Below are 26676 nucleotides of genomic sequence, written 5' to 3' on the forward strand. Positions count from 1 at the left end.
TGATATAATCAGATGGATAGATGGGATTTACCTATCTTCAGAGAAAGGGAGAGAGAGAAAGCAAATATAGCAAACTGTTACTAACAGGTGAATCTAAGTGAAAGGTGTACGGGTGCTCATTGTACTTACTATTTTGTAGGAAGTAAATCTGAGCATTTAAAAGGATAAAAATTGGAGGGAATATATCAACACCCAAAAAACAAATAATCCAGTGAAGAAATGGGCAAAAGACATGAATAGACGCTGCTTCAAAGAAGACATCCAGATGGCCAACCGACACATGAAAAAATGCTCAACATCACTTATCATGAGGGAAATACAAATAAAAACTATGAGATACCACCTCACACCTGTCAGAATGGCTAACATTAACAACTCAGGCAACAACAGATGTTGGCGAGGATGCAGAGAAAGAGGATCTCTTTTGCACTGCTGGTGGGAATGCAAACTGGTGCAGCCACTCTGGAAAACAGTATGGAGGTTCCTCAAAAAGCTAAAAATAGAACTACCCTACGACCCAGAAATTGCACTACAAGGTATTTATCCAAAGGATATGGGTATGCTGTTTCAAAGGGATACATGCACCCCAATATTTATAGCAGCACTATCAACAATAGCCAAAGTATGGAAAGAGCCCAAATGTCCATTGATGGATGAATGGGTAAAGAAGATGTAGTATATATATATATATATATACAATGGAGTATTACTTGGCAATCAAAAAGAATGAAATCTTGCCATTTGCAACTACGTGGATGGAACTAGAGGGTATTATGCTAAGTAAAATTAGTCAGAGAAAGACAAATATCATATGACTTCACTCATATGAGGACTTTAAGATACAAAACAGATGAACATGAGGGAAGGGAAGCAAAAATAATATAAAAGCAGGGAGGGGGACAAAACATAAGAGACTCTTAAATATGGAGAACAGAGGGTTACTGGAGGGGTGGTGGGAGGGGTTGTGGGAGGGGAATGGGTTAAATGGGTGAGGGGCTTAAGGAATCTACTCCTGAAATCATTGTTGCACTATATGCTAAGTAACTTGGATATAAATTAAAAAAAAATAAATTTAAAAAATTGGAGGGAATAAAGCATTCAAAATCAGCTTCTAGAAATGCTTTCATAGTCTACCTCCTTGACTGTGGGGACTCCCATCCTTCATACCCCCATAGCACTCCATGCATTCATCATATTCTATTGTCTGTCTCCTCCTTAGAGTATTTAAGGTAAAATCCATTTTTAGAGTCTGACATTTATTGTGTGACCTCAGACAAATTAGTTTCTCTAAGTGTCAATTTTTATAACTGCAAAATGGAAATGAAAAATAGTACTAACCTTTAGGGTTGTAATGAGGATTAAATGAGATAATGTATTTAACTCCAGTCTAGCACTGTGCTTGTCTTATATTAAGTCCTCAAAAATAAAGTGTTGTTATTTGTATTAGCATTACTATTAGGTCTTTAGTCTCTGTGTTCTCATGCCCACTATAATGCTTGGCTCATTACGCGTGTTCAGTATTTGTTGGATAGATGAATGAACACTGCCCTCTGCTCCCATTTTGTTGTTTTTACTGGGCATCACGTAAAAAGAACTTGTGGGGTGCCTGGGTGGCTCAGTGGGTTAAGCATCCACCTTCAGCTCAGGTCATGATCTCATGGTTCGTGAGTTCATGCCCTGCGTTTGGCTCTGTGCTGACAGTTCAGAGCCTGGCACCTGCTTTGGATTCTGGGTCTCCCTCTCTCTCTGCCACTCCCCTGCTCGCTCGCTCTCTCTCTCTCTCTCTCTCTCTCTCTCTCTCTCTTTCTCTCAAAAATAAAATAAAACCTTAAAAAAATTAAAAAGAAGTTGTATCTGAGGAAATAATAAAATGGTTAAGGTCAAGGAGAGTCATAGCTTGAAGATTACAGATGAGTAGATCTTGGACTCCTATGAGGGCAAAATAGAAATCTGATCTCAGATCTGTGGATTTTCTTTCTTTTTCTTTTTCTTCTTTTTAGGAATCTTTGCACTCAACATGGGCCTCAAACGCACAACCCTGAGATTAAGAGTTGCATGCTCTTCCAACTGAGCCAGCCAGGTGCCCCACAGATCTGTGGGTTTTCTTAATGTATGGGTAGGGGTAGTTCTGTTAACCTGTGCCAACAGTCCTTGTTCTTGTGCCTTGGCTATTACTGCCCCACCCCCATCCTGGGAACATACCTGTGTTTAGGCTTTAGGCCAAACATTTCATGGTCAAACCTTTGGTTCATCTTTTTCTCCAAAAAATTGTTTGCTAATGATTGACCACAGATCTTCAAAAGAAAATGTTTAAATCGAGAAGAGACTAACACATCAAGGGGATATCCATAGTCTGCTACACGATTCAGGATCCAAGACCCTCTCCTGGTGCTGAGGAAAACCTGGGGCATGGAAAAAAAAAAGTGGTTTGCTTTTGCCATTCTCTGGCTCATAATCCTTTGATAGCACCTGCTCTCTTCAAGATTAAGTCAGACTCATTCATCTCTCTTTTTAGTCCCTGCACGATCTTTGTTTTATTCTCTGCAGTTTTCCTTCTCAAACACTATGTGTACAATTAGATTAGGGCATTCACTAAGAATGTGTCTTGCTCTGAACCACCACTGCATTTCTGCTTAATGGCATTATGCCTCCTTGAAAAGTCGCCTATCCTCTTAATTCTCCAAAGCCTATTTATTGTTAAGATCCAGATCAAGTCTGCCTCCTCCATAAGACACCACTGACCATTCTGGCTGACAATTTTCTCTCCATCCTCTGAGCTACTCTAGCACTTACCACCTGTCCAACTCATTTAAAATTATGGAGCAGTTGAGCTGAAAGCAATTGCACATCATTTAATCCAAAACCTTCAGCCTTTTTTGCCTTTGACATTGTTAGCACTATTACCAACACAAAACAAAACACCCCCAAAAACCCCAAAACAAACCCACACCTGTTATTTATCATTTATATCCATATTAAACTTTTTACACTCATTTCTGTCTCTCCAAATGTGTTTCCTCCACGGTGGGGGGTCTAGCATACACATCTTCTAGTCTCCCCAACACATCATCCTCATTGTTTCCATTTATTCTTTCCATTTATTGAGAATTATGACCTGTAAGTGATTGTGCCAGGGGCTTTATCTATATTTTATTTAATCAATACAACAGTCCCTTGAGGTAGTTCTTCTTATCCTCATTTTATGCATGAGAAGATGAATAACTTGCCTGAGATCATACAGCTAGTAAATGGAAGGGCTGAATATCCAACTCAGGTCTGAGTCACCCCAAATCCTGTGCTGCTGAAGAATTGTTTCACTGACTGCTTAAAGGAAAAACTGTAGATCGCTAGTCAAACAACAGGAAGCTGATAAAGTATTGATATTCAGTTACTTGGCAAAAGTACCTCCTTCTCTACAAGACTTTCTGGGGATGTAATTACCTGCTTTATGGTCTTTTGTCTAAGCTCTTCCATAAAACGGTGACCTGTCTACAGAGGGATGATAATGTACTTTACACATACCTTCTCACTGATGGTAACCGCATGGGCTCTCATTATTGAGCACTTTGACATATCGTAGTGTAAAGAGTATGCATGGTCCTAGGAATCACACAGCTTTATGTGCAGTCTGTATAACTTTTGTTATAAAAGTATATGAGTCCTATAAATGCTCAGAGTCTCAATTAAAAGGCTCCCTACATACAAAATTATGACAATAATACATTGCAAGGCTGTTGTCAGAATTAGTGTTTTTGCAAAGGGTGTGGCATATGGTAAACATTCAATAAATGCTTAATGGTTATCATCATACTTCTTATTTCAGTTTTCTATCTATACCTTGTTTTAACACCATATTTATAAGAAAAAATGGATTTATAAGAAAAAATGTGAGGACAGATATGTGAGAAACAGATATGTGAGAAACAGATATGTTCTCTTCACAAAAGCATTATACCACAAGAATTATTATACCAAAACTTCCTTGATATACTGAAACTTACAGATCCACTTAAATTTTTTGATTTACAAACAAATTCTAATAAATACAATTTAATACATAAAGCAAAAAGTTAGAACCTGGCAAGTGAGTGTCTTTGGCTTGCTTTGTGGGATGTCGGCACTGCCCCTGCCACGCAGACATGGTTTTGCTGTGCATTGTCCCGGCCATTCTCAGACACAGCCACCTTATCTCCACCTGCTCTAGATGCTTTGTTCTTTGGCAATCTACAGTTCCTCAGTGCATGGAAGTCTCAGCGCCCTTATAACTGACCATTCAACATGTTTGGATCCCTACCATATACCTTGCACAATCTTTCATCATTACACCTACACACATTTTTACCCTTTTTTAAATACCAATTTCCTGATAAAGCTTGTTGAATTGATGCATGGAATAACATATGAAATTACTTTTGTGGTGATGGATGGGGATAATACTGAGAAGTGTTATTGAATGGAGTTTCTGAGTAAAGGTCATTTAACAAAGTTGCAGCATTAAACTTCTATTGAAAAATAGTAATTTAAAACATATTTATGGAGAAACACTGCTTAATTAAAGTTACTAGAAAACAACCAGACATTCCCCTATTGCCAATAAAGTTATGATTCAATAAAGACACGAATAACAAAATGTAACAACGACACATCTTTTTCTAGGAATTTACAATGAAGGCACTCTCTTCCTAGTTCAAAATCTATGATAAAAAACAAAAAAGACCTCTAGGACATAGAAATTGCTTTAGGGTGAATGTCCTTCTATTACTGAACTGTATGCAGAGGCTGAGGCGAACTTGCATGTACCGCAGTGTGGATGCTTTCCATACTGATATCCACGTTATCTTCGGAAAGATTAGACTGCTTCTTTTTTTCCATTTGGGGAGAGAAGAGGAAAATTCCCCCACCATCCTATGAGCACAAAGCCTTCAGCTAAACCAGTGTGCTTTCCTTCACGTAAGACTGTGGCACTTCTGCTGTCCTAAACAAGAGCCACACTCTGAAGGCTGCATTCGACCAAACTCCCCAAGGAACTGCATGGTCTTTAAAGTCAGAAGCACATTCAGAAGAGACAGCTGATTGGGATCACTGGGATTCTTTAGTGTGAGGTCAACTGAATGATGGGAATCTAACAGGGAATGTTGGCTCCCTCATATCATCAACATAATGTTGCCAACTGAGGTCACAGAGCCAAGCCCTGTGTTTGCTGCTATATGGGCTATATGAAGAGGTATTTATACTCTATGTTGGGTCCACATACAGCTTCTTTGGTGAAGCGAAGTAATTTACTGATTCAAACCTGCTTGGCTGTGTGGGAAATTTCCACAGCCAGATCCCCTCCAGAATTTCCAATGCCAATTACAATGACTCTCTTTCCAGTGAAACTCTCTGGATTCTTATAGTCCCGGCTGTGGAAGTACTGTCCTTTGAACTTCTCAATTCCTGCAAGGGAAGGGAAAAGAATTATCCGATGAGGTTTATCTGCTATCATTTGTCAAATCATTCATTCTGTTAGCAGTGTGTAGAGTTTAAGCACACATTTCCATATAGTCTCCCTTTACACAGCTGCACTCTTGCCTTCTGAATATATTTGCCTATTTTCTTTTCTCACAGTCTCAGAGCAGAATCTTGTGATTTCCTTATCATGAATAGTCGGCTTAACTCAGGATCTGTTTATATTTTGGACTTGTGGACTCCCAAATCCAAACTCCTTCAGAAAATCTCCATTATCTTTTGTCTTTTCATCCTCTTTAAATACCTACTTTTGGGGTGCCTGTGTGGCTCAGTTGGTTAAGCCAACTGACTTGATTTCCCTCAGGTCATGATCTCACGGTTTGCAGATCAAGCCCTGAGTCAGGCTGCTCCATGCTGAGGGTGAGGAACCTGCTTGGGGTTCTCTCTCTCCCTCTCCCTCTGCCTCTCCCCTGTTCCTGTGTGCACACACACATGCTCGTGTGCATTCTCTCTCTTTCTGTCTCAAAAGAAATAAACTTAAAATTAAATTAAATACTTCCATTTCAATTGGAGTTTATATGTCTTCATATACTCTAGAATATAATAAATAGAGTGCTTTGTTTTTTTCAAAATGAAAATCCAGGTCAAAGACTATAATTAACTTCTTTCTTGAAGTTTTAATTTCTTCCTTAGAAACTCAATATTCATTTGTTTCCTCAATTGCTGAAAAATCCTTCAACCTTCAAGTTCATGTTCTTTCTGTTGATCCTTAGAAAAACTAAGGTTGTTGTGAAACCAAAGATAGAGCCTTCTAATTTTTCTCTAGTCCCCGAAAATAATGTTATTTCTGCCTCCCAAATGGCAATAATCAAAGTCACCCCAACATCTTTCAGGGGAACATGTAGAATTATTATAAGCCCTTTTTTCATCCCAAGGTAGGAATCACTTAGACCACCATTTTCCCATTCCTCAGAGATCAATCACGGGCATGGCACACAGGCTTCCCTCCTTGTAGACTACTCACCAGGGAAGCTTTCCAAGGGTAAGTGAGCATTGGTGTGATGGCCGGTGCAAACCATGACTCCATCAAAGACATTTACCTCCTTTTCCCCTTCAGATTCTGTAACTACCTCCCATTGGCCTGAAGTGGAGAAATCAGGCTGCTTCTTCACACTGCACACAGTGGTCTGAAAGAAAAGTGATAGCTACGGGAGACTGTAACCATAGCCTGTACAGTGGACATCTTCCCTGACATGTCTCTCTTTGCAGGGTATTAACACATATGATATCACATATGATATCACAAGTATGATATCACATAATAGAGCTAATGCAGGAATATTTAATTTTCATATTTCACAAATAAGAACTTTTTTGTTTGGGGCTGGGGTCAGAGTGAGAAAACTCCCGTGAGGCAGGCTAAATAAAATGGCAGGATAATGCCGCACTCTCCCCTGCTTCTAGAAAAGTGCAAATTACTAGTTCTCTTAGACCAGTACCTGAGATGTCATGCGACACTCGAATAGAACTTCGGCTTCTCCAGTGCTTCTGAGACACCCCATGCATTAAGTGCCTATTCCTCCCCTGACCTCCAGACAAGTCCTATTTGAAAGTTGTTGAGGGGTGCCTGGGTAGCTCTGGGGCACCTGGGTGGCTCAGTCAGTTAAGTGTCTGATTTCTGTGCAGGTCATGATCTTGCGGTTCGTGAGTTCGAGCCCTGAGTCAGGCTCTGTGCTGACAGCTCAGAGCCTGGAGCCTGCTTCAGATTCTGTGTCTCCCTCTGTCTCTGCCCCTCCCCTGCTCATGCTCAGTCTCTCTCTGTCTCAAAAATAAATAAAACACTAAAAAAAAAAAATTAAAAAAAAAAGTTGTTGAGAGAGTAGATCCAAATAGTTCTCATCACAGGGGGGAAACAAAAAGGTAGAAGATTTAGGCTTTATGCCAGTTGTCAGAAATATCTGTGTTGTTGTTGTTGTTGTTGTTGTTTTGTTTTTTATGGCCATGGTTAAAGGTGACAGAAAAATCATGGAAGACTTAACAGTAAGGAACCATTGGAGTGATCTAGTACAACCATCTTGTTTTACAAACAAGAAAATTTTTACAAACAAGAGACATCAAAGTTTAGGAACTTACTTGCCTGAGGTCACAAGTTGATTAGTGGTAGAGCAAAGACTAGGACTCAAATTTTCATTCCCCATTTCAGTGTTCTTTCTTCTACACCAGAGTTAACTTCTTGGCTTCCTCAATTAGTTCCCGATAACTGCTTCACTGGGTTGTTGTGATCACATAAAACTAATGCATTGGCAAGTACTTCAGAAAGTATAAAAGGCTAAGCAGTAGCAGGTAAGTTGTGGCGGACTGAGAAGGTTTTAAGTTCCCATATCTGTCAGTTCCCCTCTCTAACTGGGAAAACATTTCCCCTCATTTGTTTTATTGCAATTAAATAGTATAAAATGAAGGAATGGAACCATTCTGGCAGGTGGCTTCCAAGATCTGAAGCCCAAAATATACAGAAAAAGGACCTTTCCATGGATATATTTCAGGCACAGAGAAGACATAAGAATAGAGTTGTTGTCTGGATAGGATAGATATATGGGCATATTAAGCCAGTCTTTACTTGTAAACACTGGTAAATGAAACCACATTATTCATTTATTTGACAACTTGAAACACAAAGACACTCACAAAATTTCCTACCTTCAATCGAATATATTTTAGAAGATCAAATTCTTTGGCATACATCCTGAAATACTCCAGGACCTGGGAGTTGTGCATGAAGTTAGGATAATCATCTGGGATGGGATAGTCACTGAAGCACATCATCTCCTTAGAAGTGTTGATGATCACTGATTTGTAAATGCTGGCCCTTCCTTCTTCAGGATTTTCCTACAGTAAATAAGCATTCATAGCAACTTGAGAATTAACTTAATGGTTTATAAACAGTCACTAAACATTTGAAAAAGTTTTCTGAAAGAAATGCCAATGAAAAAGTTGTACAGACACATACATCCCTTCACATCTCCAGGTATTTGTGCCCTTGGGTAGTCTCTTCCCCTTGAATCTGAGTGGTCTCTATTACTTGCCTTTGACCAACAGCATGAAGTTGGAATGATACCCAATAGCTTCCAAGACAGTCCTAAGGAGTCTTGCAGCTTTTGCCCTCTGTCTCTTAGAAAGCTTGATCTGGCAGGAGTCAGCAGTTATGTAAGAAGTCCAACTACCTTAAGCCACCATTTTGTGAGTAAGCCCAGGTCAGCCACATGAAGAGAATGTTTGGGAAACAGAGATATGCAGCTAGCCCTTGGAAATTCCATTTATCCTAGCTGAAGTTCTAAATATGTGAGTGAAGAGACCATAGCAGAAAACGAATTTGGAGACATCTAAACTATAATTTTCTTAAAAAAATTTTTTTAATGTTTATTTATATTTGAGAGAGAGAGACAGAGAGAGAGAAAGAGAAAGAATGTGAGCAGGGGAGGAGCAGAGAGAGATGGAGACAGAACCTGAAGCAGGTTCCAGGCTCTAAGCTGTCAGCACAGAGCCTGACATGGGGCTTGGACCCATGAGCCATGAGATCATGACCTGAGTTGAAGTCGCACACTTAACCAACAGAGCCACCCAGATGCCCCTAAACTATAATTTTCAAATCTATGTAGGAACACTGAAAATGGCCTATGATACAATTTTTAGTTAAAAAGGTAACATTACAAAATTAAATTCACATTCTCACCACCAAATGCATAAAACTATGTATGCATAGGGCAATTGTATACCTATGTCTACCCACATTTATATAATTATACATTGTATAAGTTCTCTCCTGTTAGGTAGTTCTCTCTGAATATATTTCACTTATTTATTTTTAATTTTTTTAATGTTTATTAATTTTTGATACAGAGACAGCACAAGCAGGGGAGGGGCAGAGAGAGAGGGAGACACAGAATCGGAACCAGGCTCCAGGCTCTGCTATCAGCACAGACAGGGCTGTGCTGCCCAGCACGACGCAGGGCTCTAACTCACTGACCGCGAGCTCATGACCTGAGCTGAAGTCAGACACTCAAATGACTGAGCCCCCCAGTGCCCCTATTTCATTTATTTTTAAGTCAGTATAGCCTGAAAATAGGGAAAACAAGTTGATTTACGAAGGAGGTAGTATTTTTTTCTTCTGTTTTTGTGAAATGTTGTTTATATAACACCTGTACATGACTTTAAAAAAAAAAAAAAGCCTTCAGCAAACTAAGAAAAGAGAAAATTTCTTCAATTTGATAAAAACAACTGACAAAACACCTACAGCTAACTTCATAACTTAATAGTGAGAAAATGGACAATTTCCCCCTACAATTGGGAACAAGGCAAAGATGTCCTCTCTCACCACTCATGTTCAACACTATACTAGAAATCCTAGTTGGTGCAATAAGACAGGAAAAGGAAATAGTGGCTGTACCAGATTGCATTCCCACTAACAATGCAAGAAGGTTCCCCTTTGTCCACATCTTCACCAGCACCTGTTGTTTCTTGTGTTGTTGATTTTAGCCATTCTGACAAGTGTGACGTGATATCTCGTGTAGTCTTCATTTGTGTTTCTCTGATTATAAGTGATGTTGAGCATCTTTTCATGTGTCTGTTGGCTATCTGTATGTCTTCCTTGGAAAATGTCTATTCATGTCTTTTGTCCATTTTGAAATTGGATTGTTTTTTGGATGTTGAATTTTATAAGTTCTTTATATATTTTGGATACTAGCCCTTTATCAGATATGTCATCTGCAGATATCTTCTTCCATTCTGAAGGTTGCCTTTTAGTTTTCTTGATTGTTTCCTTTGCTGTGCAGAAGCTTTTTATTTTCATGAGGTCCCCAGAGTTTATTTTTGCTTTTGTTTCCCTTGCCTTAGAAGACATATCTAGAAAGAAGTTTCTATGGCTGATGTCAAAGAGGTTACTGCTCATGTTCTCCTCTAGGATTTTTATGGTTTTATGTCTCACATTTAGGTCTTTAATTCATTTTGAATTTTTTTCTTTAAAAAAATTTTTTTAAACATTTATTCATTTTTTAGAGTGAGAGAGACAGAGCATGAGCCGGGGAGGGGCAGAGAGAGAGGGAGACACAGAATCCGAAGCAGGCTCCAGGCTCCGAGCTGTCAGCACAGGGCCTGACGCAAGGCTCGAACTCACGAACTGTGAGATCATGACCTGAGCTGAAGTCGGGCGCTCAACTGACTGAGCCACCCAGGCACCCCTTGAATTTATTTGTCTGTGTGGTATAAGAAAGTGGTCCATTTTAATTCTTTTGCACGTTGCTGCCCAGTTTTCCCAGCACCATTTTTGAAGAGACTTTTTCCTGTTGGATATTCTTTCCTGCTTTGTCAAACATTAATTGACCATATAGTTGTGGGTTCCTTTCTGGTTTTTCTATTTTGTTCTATTGATCCATATGTCTGTTTTTGTAGCAGTACCATACTATTTGGATCACTATATATATATAATATATATATATATATATTATATATATATATATATTATATTCAATATAACTTGAAGTCTGGAATTGTGATGCCTCCATTTTTGCTTTTCTTTTTCAAGATTGCTTTAGCTATTTGGGGAAAATAGTATGGAGGTTCCAATAAAGTTCCAATAATAGTTAAATAGAACTATCCTATGATACAGCAATTGCACTACTGGGTACTTATCCAAAGAATACAAAAATACTAATTCAAAGGGATACATGCACCCCAATGTTTACAGGAATGTTATCTACAGTAGCCAAACTATGGAAATAGCCCAAGTGTTCATAGACTGATGAATGGATAAAGAAAGTATGGTATGTATGTATGTGTACACACACACACACACACACACACACACACACACACACACACACATTGGAATAATAACCATAAAAAGAATGAAATCTTGCCATTTGCAACAATATGGATGGAGATAGAGAGTATTATGCTAAGTCATAATGACATAATCAAAGAAGTCAGAGAAAGACAAATGCCATATGATTTAACTCATATGTGGAATTTAAGAAACAAAACAAACAAGCAAAGGGGAAAAAAAGAGAGGTAAACCAAGAAGCAGATTCTTAACTACAGAGAACAAACTGATGGTTACCAGAGAAAAGGTGGGTAGGGTGATGGGTTAAATAGGTGATGGGGATTAAGGAGTGTACTTGTCATGATGAGCAATGGGTGTTTTATGGACGTGTTGAATCACTATATTGTTTACCTGAAAGTAATATTACACTGTATGTTAACTAACTGGAATATAAATAAAAACATAATAAATAAACAAAAATAAATAAAGTGGCATTAAAGCAAAAAAAAAAAAAAGGAAAGGAAATAAAAGTATACAGATTGGGATGAAGAAATAAAACTATTTTTATCCATAGGTGACATCACTGTTTATGTAGAAAATCCCAATGGATTAAAAAAACAGAAAAAAACCACAACAACCTGGAACTAATAAGCAAGTATAGCAGGGTTGGAGGATATAAGGTTAATATACAAAGCCAATTACTTTCCTATACGCCAGAAATGAGTGATTGGATTTAAATTTACAAAAAAAATACTATTTACAATTGGACCCACAAAATTAAATACTTAGTCATGAATCTAATAAAATATGTGTAAGACTTATATGCAGAAACTATAAAACACAGATGAAAAAAATCAAAGTTCTAAATAAGTAGAAAGATCTTCGGTGCTTGTAGATTGAAGGACTCAACATTGTTAAGATATCAGTTCTTCTCAAGGTGATCTATAGGTTCAGTGCAATCCCAACCAACATCCCAGCAAGCTATTTTGTAGACAGTGACAACTTGATACTAAAGTTTATATTGAAAGACAAAAGGCCTAGAAAAGCCAACTTTGTCCTTAAGTGTATACTGTGCATAGTGACTTTCTTTCAAAGAGTAGAGTATGGGAAGGAGTGTATAGTATGGCAAGGGAGAAAAAAAGACGAGGGACTTTACAGTGGCAAAATCTGACAAACACAAGGTCATCAAGGTTAACATCAATAGTGGTAAGTCATATTGAGAGTACATACTACTGATGTGATACGATGAGACTGTTACTTTACCTTTATGGTCTTCTTCCCCCAAATCCATAGCCGCAGTCTAACGGTGACAAAAACATCAGGCAAATCCTGACTGAGGGACATTCTATAAAATAACTAATAATCCTCAAAACTGTCAAGGTCATTAAAACAAGGGAAGCCTGATAGGGTGCCTAGGTGGCTCAGTGGGTTAAGCGTCCGACTTCAGCTCAGGTCATGCTCTCATGGTTTGTGAGTTGAAGCCTCGTGTAGAGCTCTGTGCTGACAGTGTGGAGCCTGCTTGAGATTCCCTCTCTCCCTCTCTCTGTGTGCCTGCCCTGCTCATGGGAACCCATGTGCATGCACTGTCTCTCTCTGTCTTTCAAAATAAATAAATAAACATTTAAAAAAAGGTACAATGTCATCCTCATTTATCACCTGAGAAAGCTGGGGTAAAAACTATAGGGAAAAGGTCTCCACATCAATTGCAATGAGAAATAAGTAATGGAGACCTTTATTGAGACCACAGACCAATAAAAGAAGAATCTCTGGATGCACTGACATCAGTATTTGTTAAAGTTTCCCAGGTAACTCTTCACAGTACAGCCACTGCTGAGCACCACTGCTCTATACCCTCTTTGAAGTGCTTCTGTATTCATTCGTCTTTTTTTTTTTTTTTTTTTTTTTTTTGGTGGGAAGAGAGTTAATAAATTTAAGAATTATTTATTTATTTATTTTTTAATATTTATTTTTGCGAGAGAGAGAGAGCGCAAGCAAGGTAGGGGCAGAGAGAGAGGGAGACACAGAATCTGAAGCAGCCTTCAGGCTCTGAGCTGTCAGCACAGAGCCTGATACAGGGCTTGAACTCATGAACTGTGAATTCGTGACCTGAGCCGATGTCATGGGCTTAACTGAGCCACCCAGGTGCCCCTAAGAATTTTTTAAAAGCTACTCATATAAGGGTATTTATTACTTAACTTTATATTTTAGGTATGCCTGGGTGGCTCAGTCAGTTAAACACCCGACTCTTGATTTTGGCTAGTGTCATGATCTCACAGTTCATGGGATTGAGCCCTTCATAAGGCTGTTCACTAACAGTGTGGAACCTGCTTGGGATTCTCTCTACCTCCCTCTCTCTCTGCCCTTCCCCTGCTTGTGCTCTCGCTCTCTCCCTCTCAAAAATAAATAGGGGAGCCTGGGTGGCCCAGTCAGTTGAGCGTCTAACTTCAGCTCAGGTCATGATCTCACGGTTCGTGGTTTGAGCCCCACGTTGGGCTCTGCACTGACAGCTCAGAGCCTGGAGTCTGCTTCAGATTCTGTGTCTCGCTGTCTCTCTGGCCCTCCCCTGCTCACGCTGTGTCTCACTCTTTCTCAAAAATAAATAAACATTAAAAAAAATTTTTTAATTAAAAATAAATAATGTTTTTATATTTTAAATTAACATTTATCAATACACCACATTTTACATTATATTGTATACACATGGTATCTTTCTTTATATTACATATATATATACTCTGTTTTTTAAGATACTATTTTTAAGTAATCTCTACACCCAACCTGGGGCTCAAACTTACAACCCTGAGATCAAGAATCACATGCTCTACTGACTGAGCCAGTCACGCACCCCTACATATGCTGTTTAGAGCTTTACAACTGGAAATGTAGTTCTCAGATTAGCAGCATCTATATAACCTAGGGGCTTATCAGATATGCAGAATCTTTGAAGGAGCACATGCACCCTAATGTTTATAGCAGCACTATCAGCGATAGCCCAAGTATGGAAAGAACCCAAACTGATTCATTGACTGATGAATGGATAAAGATGTGGTATATATGTACAATGGAATATTACTCGGCCATCAAAAAGAATGAAATCTTGCCATTTGCAATGACATGGATGGAGCTAGAGGGTATTATGCTAAGCAAAATTGGTCACAGAAAGACAAATATCATATTATTTCACTCACATATGGAATTTAAGAAACAAATGACGAACATTTGTTTCTTAAAAGGGGAAGGGAAGGAAAAATGAAATAAGATATAAAAACAGAGAGGGAAGCAAACCCTAAGAGATTCTTAATTATGGAGAACAAAGTGACAGTAGCTGGAGGGGAGGTGGGTGGGGGGATGGGCTAAATGGGTGATGGGCATTAAGGAGGGCACTTGTGATGAGCACTGGGTGTTATATGTAAGTGATGAGTCACTAAATTCTACCCCTGGAACCAGTACTACACTATATGTACACAACTAACTTGAATCTAAATAAAATTTTGGAAGAAAAAATTTAAGAAAGAAATGCAGAATTTTGGCAGCACTCCAGATTAATGAATCAGAATGCATTTTGGCAAAATCTCCAGTGATTCATATGCACATTAAAGTTCGAAAAGCACAGCTTTGGTATGCTTTAAGGATTTAGAAAACTCAGATTGACTAAAGACTCTTTTTTTTTTTAATTTTTTTTAACGTTTATTTATTTTTGAGACAGAGAGAGACAGAGCATGAATGGGGGAGGGGCAGAGAGAGAGGGAGACACAGAATCAGAAGCAGGATTCAGGCTCTGAGCCATCAGCCCAGAGCCCGACGCGGGGCTCGAACTTGCGGACGGTGAGATTGTGACCTGAGCTGAAGTCGGACGCTTAACCAACTGAGCCACCCAGGCGCCCCTAAAGACTCTTAAAAAAGTATTTTCCAGCATTAAATACGTATTAAATCCTCAGCATTCATAAGGAGTTTATCATTTTAAAGCTATTTCACTCCTAAAGTAATATTAAAGTGTGAAGAATCAAAAAGATACATTTCCCATTAGCACCTACTTTCCACTATCAGTCTGACCTAATGTTAATGAGGAGACCAAGAAATGACTGAAATTAATGTCTTGAGAACTTGTAAGTAATTATTACTGCAAAGTATTCAGCAATAACAAGAAGAAGGCAAGTGGAGACTGAATCCTACTCCTGTTTTGCAAGTGGAATGGAGACATAGGAAAAGAGATGGGAGAGTGCAAGTGACAGTGTCTGAGAAGAAAAACATGTATGCTGAATCTCTAAGACCTATCACAAGAAAAAGAAAATGGCAGTCCTGAGTGCCCGATGTCTTACTGGACACGTGGCAGCAATGGTAGAATTCCAAAGTGCTTGGGATGATCCTATGTGTGAAACCCCCAGTGAATCACAGAAAGGTTGTGGGGGCGAGGAAGCAGGACTCCAAATAATAAGGGGGTGGTAGAAACAGATCTCAGAGGAAATTCTTGACAAAACAACATTGGCATGTAAGAGATGTTTATTTCCAAATTAATGGATGTTTATAATACCTCAGGACCCACAACTGTATAACTGTGGAATATATGAGAATGAAAGTCTCTATTTCCATAAGCATTCTTTTTTTTTAAATGTTTATTTATTTTGAGAGAGAGAGAGAGAGAGAGAGAGAGAGAGCCTGCACGCTCGTGAGTGGGGTGGGAGCAGAGACAGAGGGAGACACGGAAAATCCCAATCAGCTCCATGCTATCAAGCGCAGAGCCTGACGCCTGACACGGGGCTCGAACCCACAAATGGTGAGATCACAACCTGAACTGAAATCAGTTCACCACCCAGGTGTCCCTCCACAAGCATTCTAAGCAGCCAATCAAGACATTGTGCTTCTTGGGGCGCCTGGGTGGTGCAGTCGGTTAAGCGTCTGACTTCAGCCAGGTCACGATCTCGCGCTCCGTGAGTTCGAGCCCCGCGTCGGGCTCTGGGCTGATGGCTCAGAGCCTGGAGCGTTTCCGATTCTGTGTCTCCCTCTCTCTCTGCCCCTCCCCCGTTCATGCTCTGTCTCTCTCTGTCCCAAAAATAAATAAATAAATAAGTAAAAAAAAAAAAAAAAGACATTGTGCTTCTCAAGGAATTAAAAAAAAAATTTCTTAATGTTTATTTATTTTTGAGAGAGAGAGAGAGAGAGACAGAGCCAAGCAGGGAAGAGAGAGGGAGACAGAATCCGAAGCAGGCTCCAGTCTCTGAGCTGTAAGCACAGAGCCTGATGCGGGGCTCGAATTACAGACTGCGAGGTCATAAGCCGAAGTCAGAAGCTTAACCGACTGAGCCACCCAGGTGCCCCAAGGATTTATTTATAAAGCATAAATATATTTGACACTTAACATGTGGCAGGCATTACACTTGGCTCTAGAAATATAGTGTGTGTGTGTGTACATGTATGTATATGTGTAAGTATATTACATACAATATAATAATAGGCACAGATGTAGTCTGTCTTAACAGAGGTTAGAGAGTTATGATGACATATAGCTTATTTATTTTTAAGGAAGCAAAGCCCGATGCAGGACTTGAACTCATGATCCATGAGATCATGACCTGAGCCAAAGTTGGACGCTTGACTGACTGAGCCATCTAGTCGCCCCTCAAGTTAAATTTTTAACAGAGAACAAGTTTAAACCACTTTGGAATTAAAAGCCAGAAACCTGATAATCAGGTAGAATGGGGTCCTGAAGTGATTTCATGCCTGATCAGTCATTGCCAAACCTGGCTGTGATGCTTACCAAAGACACCAAAAGCTTGGGCCCCACTCCAGGGTCTCTGAATAATAATAATAATAATAATAATAATAATAATAATAATAAATAGGGGCACCTGGGTGCCTCAGACATTTAAACTGCTGACTCTTGATTTTTTTCTGCTAGTAGGTACAGACACAGGATTTGAACCCAGGCTGTGATTTTAACCTCTATACTAAGTTCTGGCTGGATTTCAAAAGTATGATTTTCTACTAATTACCAAACACTAATTAACAGCCTTTTCAGCTTGTGCCCAAAACTAAGGCATGGGGGTTCTGCCAAGGAGTATTCACTCTAGGTCTGAATAAGGACTATTGTCAAATAGAGTTTGTTCCTCAAGACAGAGTCAAGATGCTATAAAGCCATTTTTAAGCAGTTGGTCAACATTGTCTTCTTTTATGAAATCTGAAACACATCTGGACACCTTAATGCCATTCATTGGTTTAGAAAGTGATTTTATTTTATTTTTTAATGTTTGTTTATCTTTGAGAGACAGAGACTGAGTGTGAGCAGGGAAGGGGCAGAGACAGAGGGAGGCAGGCTCCAGGCTCTGAGCTGTCGGCACAGAGCCCACCCAATGCAGGGCTCAAACTCACAAACCATGAGATCATGACCTGAGCTGAAGTCAGACGCTTAACCAACTGAGCCACCCAGGTGCCCCTAAAAAGTGATTTGAAAAGCAAACCCAAATGCATGCCACTTTGAAGATCAGTAAAGGGGGTTGGTATTCTTTGGCATATAATTATTTTAACTATCTTTTAAGTAGATGATACCTAAACTTAGTAACAAGTTGTAGGACTGGATGTACATATTAATAACTCAATTTTAAAACTGAATATATGCAAGGACAAGAAATTCCAGTTGCAGGCACCCTCTGCCCTCTTAAGACAGGCCGTGAGTTTGAGCCCTGTATTGGGCTCTGTGCTGACTTGGAGCACACAGCAAATATATTTATGCTTTATAAATAAATCCTTGGGGCACCTGGATGGCTCAGTCGGTTAAGCTTCTGACTTCGGCTCATGACCTAGCAGTCTGTGATTCGAGCATCGGGCTCTGTGCTGACAGCTCAGAGCCTGCTTCGGACTCTGTCTCCCTCTCTCTCTCTGCCTCTCCCACCACTCATGCTCTGTCTCTCTCTCTCAAAAATAAGTTATAAAAACATAAAAAAAGTTTTTTACATTGAACCAGAACTGAAAGAAGGAGAGGGGATGAGAGGGGAGTGGAAGGATCATAGTTAGAGAGGACTGAAAAGGGGATCCCCGGAAGGAGTTGTAAGCAGGTATTTCAAGATCACTTACTTATTAATGCAGACCAGGAGCAACCACTCTAAATTTTCTAACTACTTTACATTTTCTTTTCTTTTCTTTTTAAAAAATGTTTATTTATATGAAACAGAAAGACGGAGAGGAAGTGCAGCGGAGGGGCAGAGAGAGAGAGGGAGACACAGAATCTGAAGCAGGCTCCAGGCTCCGAGCTGTCAGCACAGAGCCTGATGTAGGGCTTGAACTCAAGAACCGTGGGATCATGTGAATGACCCTTCACCAACCGAGCCGCCCAGGCACCCCACCACTTTACATTTTCTAATATTTGTTATTTTTTTACACTCCACCCTCACACTGCCCACCCGCAAGATTGTTACTCTCTTTCAGATAGCAGCAAAACTCATTAAATGAAAATGATCTCTGGGGCATTTTCATAGACATCAGTAAAGAAACCTGTGTCCTATTTTGCTGCCAGCATAGGGAAAGAAGAACCTGAATTGCACCTGAGGTGGTAGCAGCTGAGAAGAGGTCAGCAGGTTGAATTCTTCCAAGTTTAATCATTGCTAAACCCATCATATATTTCCTGATGAAAGATAAAATATCTTGTTGTTGGAGGAGGTCATCAAGAGGTGATGATCACTGGTTGACTAAAAGGCTAGGCTTAGGCAGTTGGAGGCTCCTCACCCCTTCTCCTATCTTTGGGCAAATCTCCATTGAATTCTGGGTAAATCAAACAAGTGCTGAGGGGAAGCCTCAACTGGCAACCAGTAAGCCTGTCATCCTTGCAGACTGGTAACTGTGAAACAATATAAATTGCCTGTGGGGCACAAGGAACTAGGAGAAGCAATCCAAAACTGCAGTAAGTGACCATAGTGCTTTCAACAGCCCAACATTGCCAGTGAAAGAGTCAGATGGCTCATGGTGAATGACCACACACTACCTAGAATTGAACAAGGTAGTGCGTCCCCATCCAGACAGCTGTGCCCAACGTTGCCACCATCTTAGATACCTTGGCCAGAGTCCTAGGAGTGCACTGTGCTGCACTGGACTTAGCAAATGCCTTTTTTCAGTATACCCCTGACCACTGAGTCACAAGACCAATTGGCGTTTACATGGAAAAGGCAACAATGGGCCTTCCAAGTGCTTCTCCAAGGTTACCTGCACAGCCCTACCCTATGTCATCGGATGGGAGCCTGAGACCCATCCTGGTCTCCTTCTCCATATCACTAAAATGGGCCCATTACATTGATAATACAATGTTAACATGGGAAGACTTGCTTCTGCTGCAGGACACCCTGGAAGCTTTATTGGAGAGAGAGAGGATGGGCAGTGAACCCACAAAAAATTCAAGGCCGAGACATCACTGTAAAGTTTTTGGGAGTTGTCTGGTCGTATAAGACTTCTGTTGTCCCAGATAGGTGCAAGCCTATCCAACCCCTAAGAATGTGAACGAGATGCCAGTCTTTGTAGGGATTTAGGGGCTTTGGAGGACTTTAATTCCCCAGCTGATACAGTGTCCCCTTACCTTATATCACCTGGTAAAGAACAGTAAGACACCCCCCCCAACTGGGGATCAGAGCAGTAAGCTGTCTTTGAAAGGCCAAAATGCTAGAAGGCAGGTTAGTTCTGAGCATCACTCAAGCAAGACTGCCATTTGAATTAGATGGGTCTGTGACTCCGGAATATATGAGCTGAACACTGGCAGAAACAAGAGAAGGGGAGAGTACTCCTAAGAATTTGGGTCAGCTCTGGAAGCAGGCAACAACCTGACATACCACCATAGAGCAACAGCTCCTATCAGCGTACCAAGGTCCCCTTCAGGTTAAGCCTCTCACTAAGGAATAGCACATTGTGGTAAGAGCTTCCCTACCTATGAAGGGATGGGTTGAAAATACGTTCCATTGACCCACCTCTGCTATGGCTCAAACTCCCACTGTGATTGAGTGGCATGCCTGTTTGCAGCAGAGGAGCACCCTGTCCAGCAGCCTACTAGAAATGCAGGTACAGTTAGGACCTGTGGGGTATATCGATCCTCCAAGTGCCCCTGCCCCTATACCTGTTGTGTCCCTGTGGCCTGTGGGGAGGTAGTGGGGAAATTTTGGCTGATGTCTGGTACACAGATGGGTCTAGTCCAGGAAATCCCTCTGTGAGGACTGCAGTTACTACTTAACCCAATAATGACACCATCTGGATGGAAACAGGAACAAAGAACAAAGTTCAGAAGCCAGTGGGCTGAACTCAGAACAGCTTGGCTGGCGATCAATCGCTCGTAAGTTCTAGCTGTTAATCCTCTGTTAACCCTTTGCACTGACAATTGGATTGTTTTAAAGGGATGAGACCCATGGCTTGGACATTGGGAAGCTGAGGGGTGAATGATCATGAATAAGCCCTTGTGGGGATCAAGATATGTAAAAAGACGTTTGGGTCTACCTACAAGGGGCTGTGGTACAGGCTGTCTTCTACATCCCTGCTTATAAAGTATGACATCCCCTGGCAATCAGGAAGCTGATACCTTAGCCCGTATTGCCCTTGAACTACAGTGACTCATGTTTTGTGTGTTCTAAACAATGCCAAAGGTAAATACCAAAGGAATCTTGAGTCACCCACCAGCGTTCTCAACCAGTATGGGACTGGCAAATTGATTATATCATCTCTGTCCCTCTGTGTGAAGGTTGTACATATGTCCTGGTTTGTGTGGACACTGGCGTCTGGCCTAGTCCAAGCTTTCCCCTGGCACTGTGCAAACCAGGCTGCCACCATTAGGGGATTATAGAAACTGAATATCATGTATGGATACCCTTATCAGTAGATGTGATGGTGGGGGGGAGGGTCCCATTTCAAGGGTCATGATGTGCAAGACTGGTCAAAGTCATGACAGTGAGGAGTGCCTGGGTGGCTCAGTCAGTTAAGCATCTGACTCTTGATTTTGGCTCATGGTTTGTGAGATCAAGTCCCACATCGGGCTCTGTGCTGACAGCATGGAGCCTGCTTGGGATTCTCTCTCCCTCTCAAAATAAATAAACATTAAAAAAAGAGTCTTGACAGTAAAAAGAGGTTCCTGCTTCCAAGCAGCAGGGTTGGTAGAAAGGAAAAATGGAATATTAAAGGAGCAGATGACATTACTAACAGGTAAAACCACCTTGGCCAAGTAGACTAAGGTACGATTCCAGGCATTAACACATTTTCATGATCAACCAGTAAGACCTGTTGCCCCAGCTCATACCAAGGATCAACAAGTTATGCTGCTGAAAACACCAAATCCCATCACACCTGGGAAAGGCATTATCTACTGGAATTTGCAGTGGGAAGTTCTGCTGGGATTGGTGGTTATTTTGCACTCCTGGGTGAGGAGGAACTAGTCAGTCTCCTCTGGGATCCCATTGTTCTGCTATAAGCTTCACCTGTTGTTGAAACATACTATACCTGCAATGGAACAGGTACCATTAAAAGAGGGGGAGAAGATGGGGGTCTTGCTCTGGCATAACCCACCCCAATCCATCTCACGCCTGACAGTGCCGCCTCCCCTGGCCAACATGGATGGTATACATGACTTGGTCAAAGTCCTAAAACTGTAGCCACACTAACATCTAAAGTTGAGGCCTTGGCATTCATGTAGCAGGGAAACACCTCCCCGTACAATTTCCTACTAAACATCTGTTTGACCTTAGACTCTGCTGCTCCTTTGGCGTCCAGTTGCAGGATGGGCACCTGATGGAAATACCTTTCTACAGGGGGCCCACTCCTATGTCCAACAAAGAAGTCAATCCAACCGATGGGTATGTGGGCAGCTGCCCCCCTCTAGCTCCTCAGGCTTGCCACGGTGGGTATCGCCCTTCCAGGAAAGGGACTAAAAGGCCCTAACACAGTACATTAAGAAGGATGAGCTAGGACTAGCACTCTTGATTTCATCTGATGTTACCAGTACTAATCTGGAAACCTGGCCCATGGCACACACGATCAATAACACTGGGCATGGGTCTTCTTTTTCTATCAATTAAACTACACATTTATTAAACTGCTGAATGGATTCGTTCTAGAAATACTACAACTGAGCCAGATCTGGGATGAGTTTATGGACATTTGAACACCTGGGCACCCCTTTATTAGGAAGAGAAAAGTCATTCTAAACAGAACCAACCCAGCTGTAACAGGAATATGAGATAGACATCATGGGAACTGTGTAATCATCCTGTCATATTAAAGGAAAGTGACTGGTTTGGCACTGACTGGTCACATCACGCGGGTATTTATTGGGGAGCCACGCAAAGGGGCTCAGTGGTTGTGTGGCACAAATCTTTGGCTATGGCTCCCACCTGGGTGGTGGGACCACTGCACCGTGGGTTTTCCCTTGGCACAGGGGAGAATCGCCCCCCTCCCCACCACCATGGTAACAATAGTTGCCAATTTCTCTCTTCTCAAGACTAGGTAGGTACACCGTGTCTTTCACTGACATGGATTATTTGGCTGTGGCTGTTGTCTTTGTTTCCTCCATTGGTTTGGTGGATGTTATAGCACATATAGATGCCCTTACTAAATTCATCCAGGAAATATTAAATGATAACCAACAAAACTTGTCCTTACTGAATACTGAAATATCTCTAGTGAGAAGAACTGCCCTCCAAAATAGAATGGCTTCAGGCATTATTTTTGTCTCAAAAGGAGGCACCCGTGCCATTATCCAAACAGGTATGCTGTGTGTTCATACCTGATGAGTCTGCTAATGTATCGCCTTTACTAAATCACATGAGAACACAAGTGAATCCCTGAAGGAGCCACCCCCAAACTAGGGAACTTAATAAATCAGTTGTTGGAATCATGCAGCTCTTGGTGGAAAAATAATTGTTTTGAGAATCATTATCTTAATCTGTGTTTTCTTTTGCATGTAACCACACTGTTGCTATGGTATCTGCCCCCCCAGTGCAGACAGACACCAAATGAACCACCTCCGTGATACTGAAACCCCTTGCTGACTGCTTAGGGGACACTATGGAAGAGGGGGTTGTGTGACACTCCCCCCCCCCCACCATAAAAGCTGGTCAGGAGAAGTGGCATGTTGGGAGGAGGTCATCGAGAGGATGTGACCACAGGTTGACCCAGGAATTGGACCCTCAGAGACTTCTTGGAATGTGCATTCTGCTTGCCTTCCTAGTGATGTGGTGTTGAGACCATGTGCATGGTACTGATGGAAGCCAGTTGACGCCTCTATATGAATTTTTAACATGTGGTGGGTGCAGAGATCTACGTGTATTACTGCTGCCCAGGACAAGCCTCATATTTAAGGTCCCTTGCTTATTTAAACCTGCCACCTACCAACCTGGAGTGGCCTGCCACTTTTTTGGGTCTTTCTGTGTGCTCAAGTTTCAGATTACACCTGGGGAGCTCCTGAGGTTGCAAACTAACACTCCTGTGGGGCCCTTAGTGGCAGAGAGGTTTACAAGTATTAAAGAACCAGGAGACTTACCTGGAACCTCCAGAGTCCTCCGATGTCATGAGTCCTTTCAAAACAGACTGGTTCCAAGCCTTCTTCCAGGCAGCACTTGATAGAAGAGAGCCCGCTTGCACCTCCTCCAATCACAGCAATTCTTTTCTTGGTCATGGTCTCCAGATGTCTTCACCAGGCTGGATCAATGTAACCTGTCCAAAAAAAAAAAAAAAAAAAAAAAAAAAAGGGACAAAAGACAGAAAGCACACATCAGTTAACACATTTCGAGGAAGAGAGACCTTGGTCTCCGCATCCAAATAAATGCTGCCTCAACAGGTGCTTTGGGGGAAGCCAGATTCTGCCTTCCCTTTGGCTGTAGGGAATGGCTGCGCAAGGGATATGGGAGCCCTGCGTTTGCAAGACCCAGAGCTGAGAGCCCCACTGCGGTAACCCATCTCACTGTCTTTTGCAGCACTTGGCCAATCTTTCAGCTGTCATGCAGGGGCTACTCTGCCCTTCAGCTGTTATCAAAGACACATAAAGCAACTGAGTGCAAACAGCAACAGCCAATGGGGAGGAGCCATTCCTCTCCACCTCCTTCCAGCCAAAGCCCAGCCACTCAGCGGCACCCACTCCCTTCTGCAGCGAAAATATAACGTGGGCCAACCCTGCTTTGGGCAGAAAAAAAATCCTACTACCTTTATTTTTCAGCTGTGGCCGCTCAGACACGCAACTACCCTCCCTGGAGACAGAGTGGCCCTGTGTCTCTATCCCTCCCCGCCCTTCCACATCCACTTTTAACTTCCTGGTATCTGCCTTAAAGTGACAAACTCCTCCTGGTGAAGGGAAACCAGCGACAACCCCAAAGCAAGTCTCGCTCTAAAGGCTTGAGTGGAGAACGCCTTTCAGGAGATCTGTTAAAACAGACCCCAGCACCCTCCTTCCCCCTCCCACCCCACTCTCGCCTCACAGAGTGGCTCTTTAGTTCCCCGCTGGTGGTAGAAATTTACTTACAATACCTGTGCACTGAGCTTGCTGCTGGCGTTCAGTGAGAAAGGGATTGTTTCCACTTTAGAGGAGCTTATGGTTTAGCAGAGAAGTCCAAACATAAACAGAATTTCAATAAAATAGAAAAACTTTTTAAAAGTGGTTTCTCTCACACAGTTACATATGTGATTAAAAACATAAATATCCACTTTGAAAATAGAACTTGAGGGGCGCCTGGGTGGCCAAGAATCTGACTTTGGGTCAGGTCATGATCTTACAGATCGGGCCAGTGAGTTCTAGCCCCTCCTGCACGCGCATCCAGCTCTGTGCTGACAGCTTGGAGCCTGGAGCTGCTTTGGATTCTGTCTGTCTCTCTCTCTCTACCTCTCCCCTGCTCATGCTTTGTCTCTCTGTCTGTCAAAAATAAACATTAAAAAAACAAATTAAAAACAATAAAACAATTTTTTTCAAATATAAAATCATGCAGAGGAGGCCAGCGTAAGGGATGTAGGATTTCACACACCGAGTCAGAATCAGCGCCTGTCCAACCCAGGAGTCTGCTCTGACAGATGTGAGGGGTTGTTGGAGATAAGCAGTGGCTGATGCCATCCATCTGTTTACCTTCTACTTACTCCCTCAGTCAACTTGGCTTAAGATGGTTTGATGTCAATAATGTCAGCCCTGGGTTTTGACTTGCTGGCCTCCCCCAAAAGCATCCTCCATGGACCAATAATTATCATTTCTCAAGGACTCACCTTGTGTGTTTCAAAAAGCCTGATGGGAATGAACCCATGTAATTTCTCAGCAACCCCATGAGGCAAGCATATCATCACCCTCATCTTCCCAGTAAGTGGAAAGGCAAGGATGCAAACCACGCAGTTTAATTTACAAACGAGTTACTCACAAATTGGATAATTTTGAATGTACTAGAGATGCCTAGGTTCAGGAAAACAGTGAATACTTTTACAAACTGCATATTAATCTCTCCCTTATTGATTTACTTTTACAATTTCAGAACAATGCAAGAATTACTTTTAAAACAATATTTTAAAATGTAATATTACTTTAGTTCTTTACTACCTTAGTGTTTTGCAGTCAATTACAAATAATTAAGTCAATTACTCAAAAACATTTTTTTTTTTAGGAGCACCTGGATGGCTCAGTTAGTTAAGTGGTTAAGCATCTGCCTTCAGCTCAGGTCATGATCTCATAGTTTGTGAGTTCAAGCCCTGCCTTGGGCTCTGTGCTGACAGCTGAGAGCGTGGAGCCTGCTTCAGATTCTGTGTCTCCCTCTTTCTCTGCTCCTCCCCTGCTTGTGCTCTTTCTCTCTCAAAAATAAATAAACATTTAAAAACAATTTTTTTAGTTTATTTATTTAGAGACAGAGACAGCATGAGCGGAGGAGGGGCAGAAAGAGGGAGAAGAGAGAATCCTAAGCAGACTCTGCTCTGTCAGCACAGAGCCCCACACAGGCCTCAAACTCAGGAAACTGTGAGATCATGACCTGAGCCAAAACCGAGAGTTGGATGCTTAGCCAACTGAGCCACCCAATTACTTTTAAATTTGGAAAATATGTTTTGTATTATTTTTAAATTACTTATAAAATGTTTTAAGCCTTGACTCAAATTCTGTTTGGTCTAACTGCCAGTTTGTGAATGAGAGGATTTCTTCACCGGGCTGTAACAATACGTACAAATTAAAATACGGGTAGGTTCTACCCAGTTACTCATGCTATTGGGAAAGAACAGTAACACAAATAACAGGGTAGATGACAGTGACTAATTCCAAGGTAATATATATGAGGCTTTTGAAGGAGTGTGTGTACATGCATGTATGCATGTGTGTGTGCATACATGTGTAATTGTCCAGAGGAGTTTCTGCAAAGGTCTAACCCAGGAGGGGCTTTTGAACAACATAGCCTTACCTCTAGTCAGAGGTTCTCCCATATCCTAATTCTTTCTGTTAAGTCTGC

At 41.3% G+C, this 26676-nt stretch overlaps 1 protein-coding gene across 3 annotated transcripts in view; it reads right to left on the reverse strand.

The window, feature by feature from the left end:
- Positions 1-24557, reverse strand: part of FMO5 (flavin containing dimethylaniline monoxygenase 5) — a 35368-nt gene extending 10811 nt beyond the window's left edge. For 2 of the 3 annotated variants that reach the window (XM_045033396.1, XM_045033397.1), the window contains exons 1-6: positions 24178-24335; positions 23757-23929; positions 8146-8334; positions 6473-6635; positions 5294-5436; positions 2203-2402 (exon numbers count right to left, since the gene is read on the reverse strand). In XM_045033396.1, coding sequence (XP_044889331.1) covers positions 2203-2402; positions 5294-5436; positions 6473-6635; positions 8146-8334; positions 23757-23891 — 830 coding nt within the window. In that variant the 5' untranslated portion in view covers positions 23892-23929; positions 24178-24335. Of the gene's footprint in view, positions 1-2202; positions 2403-5293; positions 5437-6472; positions 6636-8145; positions 8335-23756; positions 23930-24177; positions 24336-24415 lie in introns of those variants that run through there. The other variant, XM_023259065.2, reaches the window with a different exon arrangement.
- Positions 24558-26676: the final 2119 nt, after the last annotated feature.

Source organism: Felis catus, chromosome C1 (assembly GCF_018350175.1).
Source record: "Felis catus isolate Fca126 chromosome C1, F.catus_Fca126_mat1.0, whole genome shotgun sequence".
NCBI lineage: Eukaryota > Metazoa > Chordata > Mammalia > Carnivora > Felidae > Felis > Felis catus.